Source organism: Salvelinus alpinus, chromosome 37, assembly GCF_045679555.1.
Source record: "Salvelinus alpinus chromosome 37, SLU_Salpinus.1, whole genome shotgun sequence".
Classification (NCBI taxonomy): Eukaryota; Metazoa; Chordata; class Actinopteri; order Salmoniformes; family Salmonidae; genus Salvelinus; species Salvelinus alpinus.
The window spans coordinates 2,605,470-2,618,793 of record NC_092122.1 but is presented as its reverse complement, the minus strand read 5'-3'; the positions used below and the strand labels follow the sequence as shown (position 1 = coordinate 2,618,793).

Genomic DNA, 13,324 nt, shown 5'->3' with positions numbered 1-13,324 from the left:
TTAGGATCCCCGTTAGCCGAAGCTAATGGCGACAGCTAGTCTTACTAGGTTCCCACACATAAGGAAAAAGACATTACAGACAGAATAGTTAGAATTTACATACATTCTCTGTCTCGGTTCCCTTTCTCTCTCCCTCTATGAGCCAGAGAATATCTAGGAGTGTCAATTGAGGTTACACTGCAACGAAAAGTAACCTAAAATGACTGACGTCCTCAGACCAGGCCTGTGTGAATTACACTTTAGTCAGCTTTTGTACTTTGAAAAGCTGCTCTTCATGAATTTGTAGACAGTCAGACACAGTTAGGGGTGTGTTGTCTGAGAGCTATCCCACGATAGCCTGCTCTTGCTCCTGGACCTGCTCCTGGATCTGCTCCTGGACCTGCTCCTGCTCCTGGATCTGCCCCTGGACCTGCTCCTGCTCCTGGATCTGCCCCTGGACCTGCTCCTGGACCTGCTCCTGGACCTGCTCCTGGATCTGCTCCTGGATCTGCTCCTTCTCCTGGATCTGTTCCTGGATCTGCTCCTGGATCTGCTCCTGGATCTGCTCCTGGATCTGCTCCTGGATCTGCTCCTTCTCCTGGATCTGTTCCTGGATCTGCTCCTGGATCTGCTCCTGGATCTGCTCCTGGATCTGCTCCTGGATCTGCTCCTGGATCTGCTCCTGGATCTGCCCCTGGATCTGCTCCTGGATCTGCTCCTGCTCCTGGATCTGCTCCTGCTCCTGGATCTGCTCCTGGACCTGCTCCTGGATCTGCTCTTGCTCCTGGATCTGATCCTGGACCTGCACCTGCTCCTGGACCACGTCTGCCTGCCTTTCAACAGCCCATCCTCCCCATTGTCACACTTCCACAGGAAAGGGATCAAATACCCTCACTGCTAGACACACACCGTCCCTGTTAAACCCTGCGTGTGTGTGTGTTTGTGTGTGTGTGTGAGAGAGAGAGAAAGAGAGGGAGAGAAACAGGGACAGATAAAGAGAGAGCGACTGCTAGAGAAATACGTAGGGAGAGAGTGTAACGAGGTCAGAAGCACACTGTAGTTTAGATAGGTCTTTATGTGGAAAATGTTCAAGTGTTTTGAAGGTGGGGTAGTGATAGTGCTGATAGAGGTTATTGTGTCCTGGTAAATGTGCCACCCTGGGACCGCTCTGACCTAAAATGGAGCTCACTCTCTGTTTCGCTCACACTTTCTCTTGTTTTTCTCTCATTTGTTTTCTCTTTCCACTTCTTTCTATTTTTAACTATCGTCTCACTCTCTGTTTCTGTATTTCTTTCCTCCCACAGTCTGTCTGCCCTACCATAGTGTCCTGTTGCTTTAATGTTATTTGTCACTGATAAACTGTGTGAGATAAACACTGCCAGCCCCTCTCTCTTTTTCTTTCTCTCTCATTCTCCCCCTCTCATTCCCTCCCTCTCATTCTCCCCCTCACATTCTCCCCCTTTCTCTTTTTCTTTCTCTCTCTTTCTCCCCCTCTCATTCCCTCCCTCTCATTCCCTCCCTCTCATTCTCCCCCTCTCATTCCCTCCCTCTCATTCCCTCCCTCTCATTCTCCCCCTCTCATTCCCTCCCTCTCATTCCCTCCCTCTCATTCTCCCCCTCTCATTCTCCCCCTCTCATTCCCTCCCTCTCATTCCCTCCCTCTCATTCCCTCCCTCTCATTCTCTCCCTCTTATTCTCCCCCTCTCATTCCCTCCCTCTTATTCTCTCCCTCTTATTCTCCCCCTCTCATTCCCTCTCTCTTATTCTCCCCCTCTCATTCCCTCCCTCTCATTCTCTCCCTCTTATTCTCCCCCTCTCATTCCCTCCCTCTTATTCTCCCCCTCTCATTCCCTCCCTCTTATTCTCCCCCTCTCATTCCCTCCCTCTCATTCCCTCCCTCTTATTCTCCCCCTCTCATTCCCTCCCTCTCTTATAGCCCAGTCTTTAGGCACCCAGGATTAAAACCCTTCCTATCTCCTGTAAACTCTGTGGTCATCTGCATTATGATCTGTAGTTAGTTATTGTAGGGGCAAGTCTTTACTGTTCATCTGAGTTGTGATCTGTACTGCCGTTGTTGTACGGGTAGACCGAAGACGTGGATGTCGATTATGGCAGCTCCACCGCACCTCTCTGATTGAGGGGTTGGGTTAAATGCGGTAGACACTTTTCAGTTGAAGGCATTAAGTTGAACAACTGACTAGGTATCCCCCTTTCCTTTTTCCTTTAACTCTTTACTGTTTTCCAGGGAGAGAGAGAGATAGGTAATCATCTAATCTGTGGTCTCAGGCCAAACTGTGGAGTAAATACACCGTGAGAAAATACTGGTCTTTTCACACAAGACCACTGCTTGGCTATTGTTAGGGGAAATATTTCAGCAAATGAGCTTTTACACTGCGATTTAAACCCAAAGAGTTTAATCAGATTTTCTAGACTGATCTTAATTTCTCTCAGATCAACATTCATAGGCCAGAGCCCTTGATCAGGAGAATTGCTCTAATCAGTGTCTGTTATGACCTAGTTAACCTAATAGCTTTTTACTGTTTAAGTTTCATGCAATCTTTAGAATGCAAACTGTTTCCAAACAGTAAAGAATGAGCAAAAAAATATTTTAAAAGAAGGGCAACTTCTTCATTCCTCCATTTAATGATGTATGTTGTTCTTAGTTCCTGTAATAATCATGTGACCTATGACCTCTGTGTTCCAGCCCAACATTGGTCGTCTGGGGATCCCCCATGGACCCTCGAGTGAGAAGGTGGCTGTGGTTGCTGTGGACGACTGTGACATCGCCATGGCAGTTCGCTTTGGCAACCAGATCAGCAATTACTCCTGTGCTGCCCAGGGCACCCAGACCGGACAGAAAAAGTGAGTGTCTCCCTCTCTCTGTCTCCCTCTCTCCCTCCCCCTCTGTCTTCAGGTTCTTTCCACTACCTTTAGTGAGACTAATATGTGTTAGGCTAAGGAGTCAGTGTTGTAAGTGCAGGACTTATTTTCAGTCACCTTCATTACCCCAGATTACCTTGCCTTTCACTCTCTTAATCTCTCAGGATTGACATACTCTCAATTTTCAGACAAATCTCTCAGACATAGCCTCTTACACAGCCTAACATGGCTTAACCTTTACAATTCTATCTTTCAGACGTTTACTACTGCAACTAATTGTTTCTGTATCTGACACCGAGATCCTTTTCGAATTAGGGACATTAGGCAAGGTCGGCGAGCTAGAGCACATTTTCGTACGAGAAGAAAAACGCATCAAAGGAACGAGGTAATGAGGCCGCATTCTTTTAGAACCGGTCGCTCCGATATGATAGGCTCAGAGCTCTTCTACGGTAAATTATGTGGCTCCGTTTGACTCTGAGGTCGACACCCGGGCTTTCAGGTTCGATCTTTGACGGAAAGGAGTGACAGTTACGACGCACGCACGCGCACGCACCTGTCTTTTTACCTGTCTGTCGGTCAGACCTCACCCTCGCTGCTTCTCCTGAAGTGAGAGGCAACAGTTTGTGGGACACCACACAAGTTCATGTGGCATTTTTGCCGTATTCAAATTGATCCTTTTTTTAAATGTTATGCGTTGGTATTGCGTCATAATAATTCACGTTAAACCCTGGGCGTTTGATGTTTAGAGGCTTGTGCGTAAGCCTGCGTCTTTGCTGCCTGCTAAGTCTTCTGGGCTGTTGTAGTGTTAGAGGATGAGGAATGAATCAAGCTAGCTAGCTGGGTTACAGTGGCTTTGTCCTTTCAGTCAACAAGGCATGTGACGAATAACCTTTTGCAGGGTAACCATTCTACTCACTCCACCAGTAGGCTGGAGTAGTCCCCTTTAGAAAACGTAAGAACCTTTTGAGGAACACTTTGGTGTCTGTCACAGGCATTGTGTATTGAAATGTTGGTCCTGTCATTGTATTCATTTGAAAGAAAGGGAGTTCAATATAGAGTGTGATTTTCGTTTTCACTTAAGTCCATTACCCATCAGTTGGCACTTTGTTCACTTTGTTGGTGCGTCTTTAGCTCCTAATCCTATGGGGACTGGGGCGCCATTTTGGATCCAGAACCATTAGATGAACTCTGAGCGACAAGTGCCATTTTGTCTCCGTTCTGACCAAGTTTCCTGTACTCTCCCCTGCAGATCATTGGACCTGACAGGACCGCTGCTGCTGGGGGGTGTTCCCAACCTGCCCGAGGACTTCCCTGTGAGGAACAGAGACTTTGTGGGCTGCATGAGGAACCTGAGCATCGACAGCCAACCCACCGACATGGCCAGCTTCATCGCTAACAACGGAACCACTGCAGGTAACAACCTTTTTTTGTTCACTCGTTGTTCGCCGGGTTTGTTTGTCCGTCCGTCCATCCAACCAACCATTCATTCATCCATCAATTAATTAATTAATTCATAGATACATATAGTTTTGTTCATCTTTACTCGGGTTATCTGTGTTGTTTGTGTACTGCTACTGATTGACATCGATTATGACCCATGTAGGTTGTCCTGCCAAGAGGAACTTCTGTACTAAGGATTTGTGTCAGAACAGAGGAGTGTGTGTCAACAAGTGGAACACCTACAGCTGTGACTGTCCTCTGGGCTACGGGGGCAAGAACTGCGAACAAGGTGAGGGTGTGTTATGTAGCTGATGTGAAATGGCTAACTAGTTAGCGGTGCACGCCAGTAGTGTTCAATCAGTGACGTCAATTGCTCCGAGACCTAGAAGCAGTTGTTAGCCTTGCTGTGCAAGGGCCACGGATTTTGCTTGAGCGATAGGTAACAATGCTTTGTGGGCGACTGTTGTCAATGTGTTCAGAGGGTCCCTGGTTCGAGCCCAGGTTGGGGCAAGGAGAGGGACGGAAGCAATACGGTTACGTGTGTGTGTTTCAAGATGGCATAAGGACTGCAGCCGTGGGTGTTACAGTGAGGGTCCCTCGTATTGAATATCTGGGTCGACATCTGTATGCGTCAGTGTGAGCAGGACTTATTTGTGTTACAGTTGATTGCATAAGGGAGTGAGGAAGGACACTGGAGTTAATGTGGCTTAGCTTCCTGTGAAGGAAGTGTGTTTTCAGATAGCGATCAAGCAAGGTGTGAGTGCATGTGTGTGTGAAGGAAGTATATTTTCAGATAGCGATCAAGCAAGGTGTGAGTGCGTGTGTGTGTGTGTGTGAAGGAAGTATATTTTCAGATAGCGATCAAGCAAGGTGTGAGTGCGTGTGTGTGTGAAGGAAGTATATTTTCAGATAGCGATCAAGCAAGGTGTTGAGTGCGTGCGTGTGTGAAGGAAGTTTATTTTCAGATAGCGATCAAGCAAGGTGTGAGTGCGTGTGTGTGTGAAGGGAGTATATTTTCAGATAGCGATCAAGCAAGGTGTGAGTGCGTGTGTGTGTGAAGGAAGTATATTTTCAGATAGCGATCAAGCAAGGTGTGAGTGCGTGTGTGTGTGAAGGAAGTTTATTTTCAGATAGCGATCAAGCAAGGTGTGAGTGCGTGTGTGTGTGAAGGAAGTTTATTTTCAGATAGCGATCAAGCAAGGTGTGAGTGCGTGTGTGTGTGAAGGAAGTATATTTTCAGATAGCGATCAAGCAAGGTGTGAGTGCGTGTGTGTGTGAAGGGAGTGTATCTGCAGATAGATATCCAACAGGAATCTGAGTTGACTGGTCATTACTGACTCGTAAATCAAATCAAATGTTATTTGTCACATGCGCCGAATACAACAGGTGTAGGTAGACCTTACAGTGAAATGCTTACTTACAAGCCCTTAACCAACAGTGCAGTTCAATAAATAGAGATGAATAGATATTTAAATAGATATTTACTAAATAAAGTTTTAAAAAATCGAATCAATAAAAAAGTAACACAATAAATGTACATAACAATAACGAGGCTCTATACAGGGGGTACTGGTACAGAGTCAATGTGGACGCTATATACAGGGGGTACTATTACAGAGTCAATGTGGAGGCTATATACAGGGGGTACTATTACAGAGTCAATGTGGAGGCTATTGTTGATAAAACAAGTTTACTGGAGAACTGAGACGAAGTAGAGACTCTGGACAGGGTGGATTAGGTTTAATTAAAAGCAATTTATTCAGAGGTAAAAATATCTGAAATAGCGTGCACGGACCCTTTCATCAAGCTCAAATGGAACTCTCTGAAAGAAGCCCAGATAACAGAGTGCATATACATTTTATACAGTACAGAAAGTAGGTTGAGTCTGGAAGTTCTGGTCCTCTGGTTGGTTCTGATGAGTTGGGCGAGGTCTCCTTCAGGCCAGTATCACTGTCCCATTGGCTCTGAGTAGAGTTCTTTGTCTTCAGAAATGTTCAGCTAAAACAGGAGATTAGGTGTGTGCGTAGATGTTCCTATTTTGACATTTCTGTGTGTCTCTGTAAAATGTTCAGACTGAAGAGGAGTTTTTGTGTGTGCGTAGATGTTCCTGTCTTATCTGTGTTTATGAAAGGTTTACGTCAGCCCTCTGTCCTTGGGTATGTGTGTGTCTCAGTTTCTCGTGATCTGCAGTACCAGGCACCCCTTTTCTTATCAGTCTTTATGAAAAGGCCTGTGACAGCCATCTGTCTCTGGGTGTGTGTGGGTCTCAGTTTCTCGTGATATGCAGTACCAGGCACCCCTTTTCTTATCAGTCTTTATGAAAAGGCCTGTGACAGCCATCTGTCTCTGGGTGTGTGTGGGTCTCCGTATCTGCTATGAGTTTGTGAGAAACCCTGTTTGGAAAGAAGTTAGTTATAACAATGTATTAGCAAATATGCTTGTGTTATAATAAATGATATTTATTACAAATCCCCCTCTTCACGTCTCACAAGAGACGTGACAAACGCTAGGACAAAAGCTACAAGTGGCAAAAAATAGAGTAAACTTTATCAGAAGATAAAGTTTTGATTCCCCCTCTTCACGTCTCCAAAGAGACGTGACATAAACTAGGTAAAAGTAAGAAAAGCAAAAGTAAACAACCAGGGAAACTTTCTCAGAGAGAAAGTTTTAATTCCCCCTCTTCACGTCTCACAAGAGACGTGACATAAACTTAGGTGAAAGTAAGAAAAGCAAAAGTAAACAACCAGGGAAACTTTCTCAGAGAGAAAGTTTTAATTCCCCCTCTACATAACCTTAAGCGAATCCAGGCACAAGAAGGGAAACTTTTTCCAGAAGAAAAAGTTTCATATTCCCTCTCTTCACGTCTCCTAAGAGACGTGACATAAACTAGGTAAAAGTAAGAAAAGCAAAAGTATACAACCAGGGAAACTTTCTCAGAGAGAAAGTTTTGATTCCCCCTCTTCACGTCTCACCAGAGACGTGACAAAAGCTATGAATGGCGTTTCATTAGTCATCAGTCCAATAGCCTGGCTCAGCATCCTCCAGGGCAAGCATAGGAAACATCTGTCCCTTCTCTGCCTGGTTGGGATCAATAGCATTAGTTATGATCCTAGTGGTCAGCGTTCGAATACATGGAATGCAGCAGCATCCACAAAGCACCAGTATCGCAGTGAAGACAGATATAGATACCAGTATGGAGGAAACAAGCATCTTATATTTCCCAAACGCATCCATCCAAGAGTCCCACATAGAGGTGTCAACCCCGGAGTGGTGCTTCATCTTCTCATTAAGTGTACGAAGACCCTCTAAGGCAACAGTAAGACTACCATCAGTTGCTGTGTTATTGGGAATGAAAGTACAACATTGCTCCCCGAACATGGCACAAACACCTCCGCGTTCAGCCAACAACATATCCACCGTGATTCTATTTTGGAATACCATCAGGGATGTAGCTGCCAATTGTCCATGGACCGCCTCGAAGCCTTGTTGAGTCCAATTACCTAATTTTTTAACCAAAAAACGAGAAAATGTTAAACCCTCAGGTCCATCCCTCTATACAACCTGTACCAGGTGGGCTCGTCGCCACCCGGGAACTTCAAACCTTCACAACAGGGAGGACAAACATCACTTTTTATTCATTCGACAACCTCTACTACAGCAAACCAAGGGTCCTCCTCTGTCAGGCCCACTCTCCTGCGAAAGCTTGATTCCGTATCAGCCTCTCCAACTGGAGCATCAAGCAACGGCATCATACCCGAGGTCCTTGCCAGATCTGTAACAGACTTCTTCAACCAAGGTATGATACAGGCAGCACAGCACATGAGCATAAGAAAAACAACAACTAGAGTCAGAAATCCAGCAACCATCATTGTAGTGCCAGTAACCATCATTGTAGTGCACTTACCAAACCAACCACCCAGCCAGGGGAACAGTCCACTCTCCTCCACACCTGCAAGACCCTCCATCTCCACCGATAACCTTGCCAACCCACTCAGAGCTTTTTGAAATGCTCCCATCCGGACTAGTATTGTTAGGGACAAACGTGCAACACTGTTCTCCAATCATTTTACATACACCTCCCTGGTTGGCCACTATCATGTCTAGTGCTAGCCTATTCTGTCTAGCAGTTCGAGAGGTGGCATCCAATTGTTCAGCCATCCCCCTAAGTGCAGTGTGGGTGTAGTTGACAAATCATTGTTGATTATATTAAAGATAATTGATCCAGGCATTTTGTTTAGTATCACCAATAGCTGGGCCAATGGTGGGCATCAGATGCCACAGACCATCATTTCTGTTTAATGCCTGGAATTCGTGGGGGGACCCCTATTGGGACCCCCAACAGGTTGGTGTGGATGTTATCTGTACCCTCGGACCAAGGAGCGTCACGGCTCTGCCATCTCCTGGGTTGGTTCCGAGCCTCTGTGTCATGTGCAGCTCTCAGAAGTTGGTCAGCTGTAACCTCAATAATAGGCAATGGTGTTATCAGACTGGCCAAAGCACATGTGCCCTGACAATCTCCTTTCAAAATGGGGTCAATCGCCTGGCAGGTCCACACATCCACCATACATCAGCAACACCTCCAGTTAATAGTGGCATTAGTGATGCAGGTAGCAGTAGGGAGCCTCCCATAGTCTATACCCCTACCTGTACCAGTGTTACAGCTGTAATATCCCCCATATGCCTTAACCCCCCATGGTGTCTTCTGGGGAGGGACTTCTGGGAACACAAGACTCAGAGTTTTACACAGGGTTGAATTTGGCTTAAACTTTCCAATATGCACATCCAACCTTCCCCATTACTTAGGGCAAATGGGTGAGCAGCCAGAATAGGTCTGGCATGTCCACATACGACACAGTCCTTTCTATTTATTGTTTTGCAGGCCAACCACATATTCTCCCTTTCCTCATATTCAGTTTCAGTCCCCAATTGGTCACTATCTGAGATGTCTTTTTACATTTATTACCTGTCCCAGATTGGAGAGCTTAGGTGGTGGTGTGGGACTTGGTCTTGAAGTGGTGGAGGAGGCCGGCTGAATCCCTGGTCCGTTGGAACTGGTGGTGGTTCTGGCAGCACTGTGATGGTAACATCCCCATCGTATCCTAAACAGACAGCTCAGGACCAGAAGCAGTCCTGTAAAGCCCCATCCTCTCCCAGAGAACACATCATCAGCTAGAGATCAAGCAACACTTTCACTTCTATGAACGTACACAGTGAGGAAAGGTCGGGGTCAGGGAATTCTTCATTAAGGAGTTGACCCCTGAGCTTTATTAGCAACAGTTCTTCTCCTTAACTCTGTGATCATTCGGCAGTGTCAGTGTGTCTCACCCTCCAAGTGCGATATGCCCCCAGGTCGAGTGAATCACCTTCTCCTTTAATTCATCTGTAACGCATAAAATCCTGGACATACAGGTTTGGTTAACCACCAGTTTCTCATTTGTTTTATCTGATTATATATTTAACTTCTATACCTATTTGTTAGCTATAATTATTATTATTATTTATTTTTTAATTATTATTATTATTATTATTTTTTTTTTATATAATTAGTTTATTATCCAATAGGCCCCATCCTATCCTAGACCACAATGTACCCATCCCCCTCTTGATACCTGGCTCTAGCCAGGTAACAACCTTACCTATTCTAAATAATGACTTAGGTAAGAATAGTAAAATATTCTTATGTTCTACATTATCATGTAGGAGCGCCCCTTTCATGTCTCCATTCAGTAACTGTTATCTACCCATTCTGTTATCCATGTCCTGGCGCCCCTTCCGAAACTCCCCTCTCTGCTCTCAAACCTTCAAGGTCTCAGCAGTGTAGGGAGGGCCTGTCTGTCTGCCCTTTCCCTTATCTGTCTGTAACAACTGTTTTGTTTCCAAATTTTAACTAAATGTCTCACTGTTTGGCTTCATCTAAACTCATGGATTTTTAGAAAAACATGTCTATGGTGGCAATTTCTAGAGTCCTTACATATTAATTTACCTCAAAACCAGTATACCAAATGACCACAAATGCATTATCTACATGGCCCTCCCCCGAAGCTGATCAGACTTCAAGAGACAGCCATGATGCAGGTCAAAGGTTACAACACCCCCTTACATTCGTGTTCCATACCATGTCTAGACCTATTAAAGAACCCCTTATCTTTAAAAATTAAACATTTCCTTGTCTAATTAAAACTCAGAAAATAAAACTCTGAATATTCCATATATGAGTGTGCCCCTTTACGATACCTTGTCTCTGGGAACATGTAAATCCCCTTAACCCAAACGTTTACTACAAACAAAACATAATTACATAGTTATACCTGTCACAAGAATTTAAAACATGGCCAAGAGGATTAAGTCCTCACCACATTAAAGCTCAGGCTTGGACTTAGGTACCGAGCGGCGACCAGTTAAAAAATAGTTATTAACCTGACCCGGATTTGCCAATTCAGCACGAGCTCCCGAATGATCAAGCTCAGTTTAATTCCGATGCTACCTAGAAGGGTGTCCGAGGCGTGTACGAGGTTGCCAACAACTTACATCTTCAACTTACACTAACTTCTAGTCCCGGACACTGATACAAACTTGAACAGACACTTCAATCTTATGGATACTCCTAGTTCTAGCAACTAGCCCCATTACTAAGATGTGTCATTACTTCTCACTTATCTTACGGATACTCCTAGTTGCAACTAGCCCCGTTTCTAAGATATATCAGAATAAATGGCAGATATCTTTACACAAGTGCCTTCACATGTAAATACTTTATACCCTGCCATTGGACCTTGTGAATCTGTTTGGAGAGAGCTGCAGAAAGTTCCGTCAGTTTTCTCACATAGTCAGACATTGCAATTTGTTGTACATCAAGAGCGGGCATATGACCTCCCTCTCTTGGTGGACCACACATCTATCTTAGCCTTCAAAGTCTGATTGGCCCTCCCACGAGGTCTTGAGATTGGGGCCTGTACATTTATATTGTTCCTTTCCCCCTGCCCTGTCCTGTATTTTTTTTTCTAGGTATTCATTGAACTCTAGTTTTGGGCCATTAGCGGCTGCCATGGTAAATTTCAGAATCAGGTTTGACTATCTTAGTGCACTTAGCCCGTCACTGGCCGAGGCCAGCAATGTATTCTCGGTGCTGACACCGACTTATCTCTGGTGCCCCACACTCGTACACAAATAATTATTTACAGCAGTTATTACTGTTAAACAGATTTTGTTAATCGAGTTGTTATATATTTTCCCAGAAGGTATCAGAATCGCCCTTCTGGAACAATATATCTACGAACTCAAGCGCTGCTAAAATAATTATCAATTCAATTATAGGAATTATTTTGCAAAAGTTATCAGCGTTTTTCAGTTTTTCGAGTTGTTATATATTTTCCCAGAAGGTATCAGAATCGCCCTTCGGGAACAATATATCTACGAACTCAAGCGCTTCTAAAATAATTATCAATTCAATTATAGGAATTATTTTGCAAAAGTTATCAGCGTTTTTCAGTTTTTCGAGTTGTTATATATTTTCCCAGAAGGTATCAGAATCGCCCTTCGGGAACAATATATCTACGAACTCAAGCGCTGCTAAAATAATTATCAATTCAATTGTAGGAATTATTTTGCAAAAGTTATCAGCGCATTTCAGTTTTTCGAGTTGTTATATATTTTCCCAGAAGGTATCAGAATCGCCCTTCGGGAACAATATATCTACGAACTCAAGCGCTGCTAAAATAATTATCAATTCAATTGTAGGAATTATTTTGCAAAAGTTATCAGCGCATTTCAGTTTTTCGAGTTGTTATATATTTTCCCAGAAGGTATCAGAATCTCCCTTCGGGAACAATATACAGTGGGGAGAACAAGTATTTGATACACTGCCGATTTTGCAGGTTTTCCTACTTATAAAGCATTTAGAGGTCTGTAATTTTTATCATAGGTACACTTCAACTGTGAGAGACGGAATCTAAAACAAAAATCCAGAAAATCACATTGTATGATTTTTAAGTAATTAATTTGTATTTTATTGCATGACATAAGTATTTGATCACCTACCAACCAGTAAGATTTCCGGCTCTCACAGACCTGTTAGTTTTTCTTTACGACGCCCTCCTGTTCTCCACTCATTACCTGTATTAACTGCACCTGTTTGAACTCGTTACCTGTATAAAAGACACCTGTCCACACACTCAATCAAACAGACTCCAACCTCTCCACAATGGCCAAGACCAGAGAGCTGTGTAAGGACATCAGGGATAAAATTGTAGACCTGCACAAGGCTGGGATGGGCTACAGGACAATAGGCAAGCAGCTTGGTGAGAAGGCAACAACTGTTGGCGCAATTATTAGAAAATGGAAGAAGTTCAAGATGACGGTCAATCACCCTCGGTCTGGGGCTCCATGCAAGATCTCACCTCGTGGGGCATCAATGATCATGAGGAAGGTGAGGGATCAGCCCAGAACTACACGGCAGGACCTGGTCAATGACCTGAAGAGAGCTGGGACCACAGTCTCAAAGAAAACCATTAGTAACACACTACGCCGTCATGGATTAAAATCCTGCAGCGCACGCAAGGTCCCCCTGCTCAAGCCAGCGCATGTCCAGGCCCGTCTGAAGTTTGCCAATGACCATCTGGATGATCCAGAGGAGGAATGGGAGAAGGTCATGTGGTCTGATGAGACAAAAATAGAGCTTTTTGGTCTAAACTCCACTCGCTGTGTTTGGAGGAAGAAGAAGGATGAGCACAACCCCAATAACACCATCCCAACTGTGAAGCATGGAGGTGGAAACATCATTCTTTGGGGATGCTTTTCTGCAAAGGGGACAGGACGACTGCACCGTATTGAGGGGAGGATGGATGGGGCCATGTATCGCGAGATCTTGGCCAACAACCTCCTTCCCTCAGTAAGAGCATTGAAGATGGGTCGTGGCTGGGTCTTCCAGCATGACAACGACCCAAAACACACAGCCAGGGCAACTAAGGAGTGGCTCCGTAAGAAGCATCTCAAGGTCCTGGAGTGGCCTAGCCAGTCTCCAGACCTG

The 13,324-nt window shown here is 44.6% G+C and overlaps 1 protein-coding gene and 1 long non-coding RNA gene across 4 annotated transcripts in view; one reads left to right on the top strand and one right to left on the bottom strand.

Moving 5' to 3' along the window:
- LOC139565790 (cadherin EGF LAG seven-pass G-type receptor 1-like) overlaps window positions 1-13,324 on the top strand; it is a 128,141-nt gene that overhangs the window by 85,797 nt on the left and 29,020 nt on the right. For all 3 annotated transcript variants that reach the window (XM_071386357.1, XM_071386356.1, XM_071386358.1), the window contains exons 8-10: window positions 2,684-2,841; window positions 4,109-4,272; window positions 4,463-4,588. In XM_071386357.1, coding sequence (XP_071242458.1) covers window positions 2,684-2,841; window positions 4,109-4,272; window positions 4,463-4,588 — 448 coding nt within the window. The remainder of the gene's footprint in view (window positions 1-2,683; window positions 2,842-4,108; window positions 4,273-4,462; window positions 4,589-13,324) is intronic.
- LOC139565791 (uncharacterized) lies at window positions 6,034-11,706 on the bottom strand. The gene is made up of 2 exons (XR_011672976.1): window positions 7,092-11,706; window positions 6,034-7,008 (listed from the first exon to the last, which is right to left on the bottom strand). It is a non-coding gene; the product is annotated as an uncharacterized lncRNA (long non-coding RNA).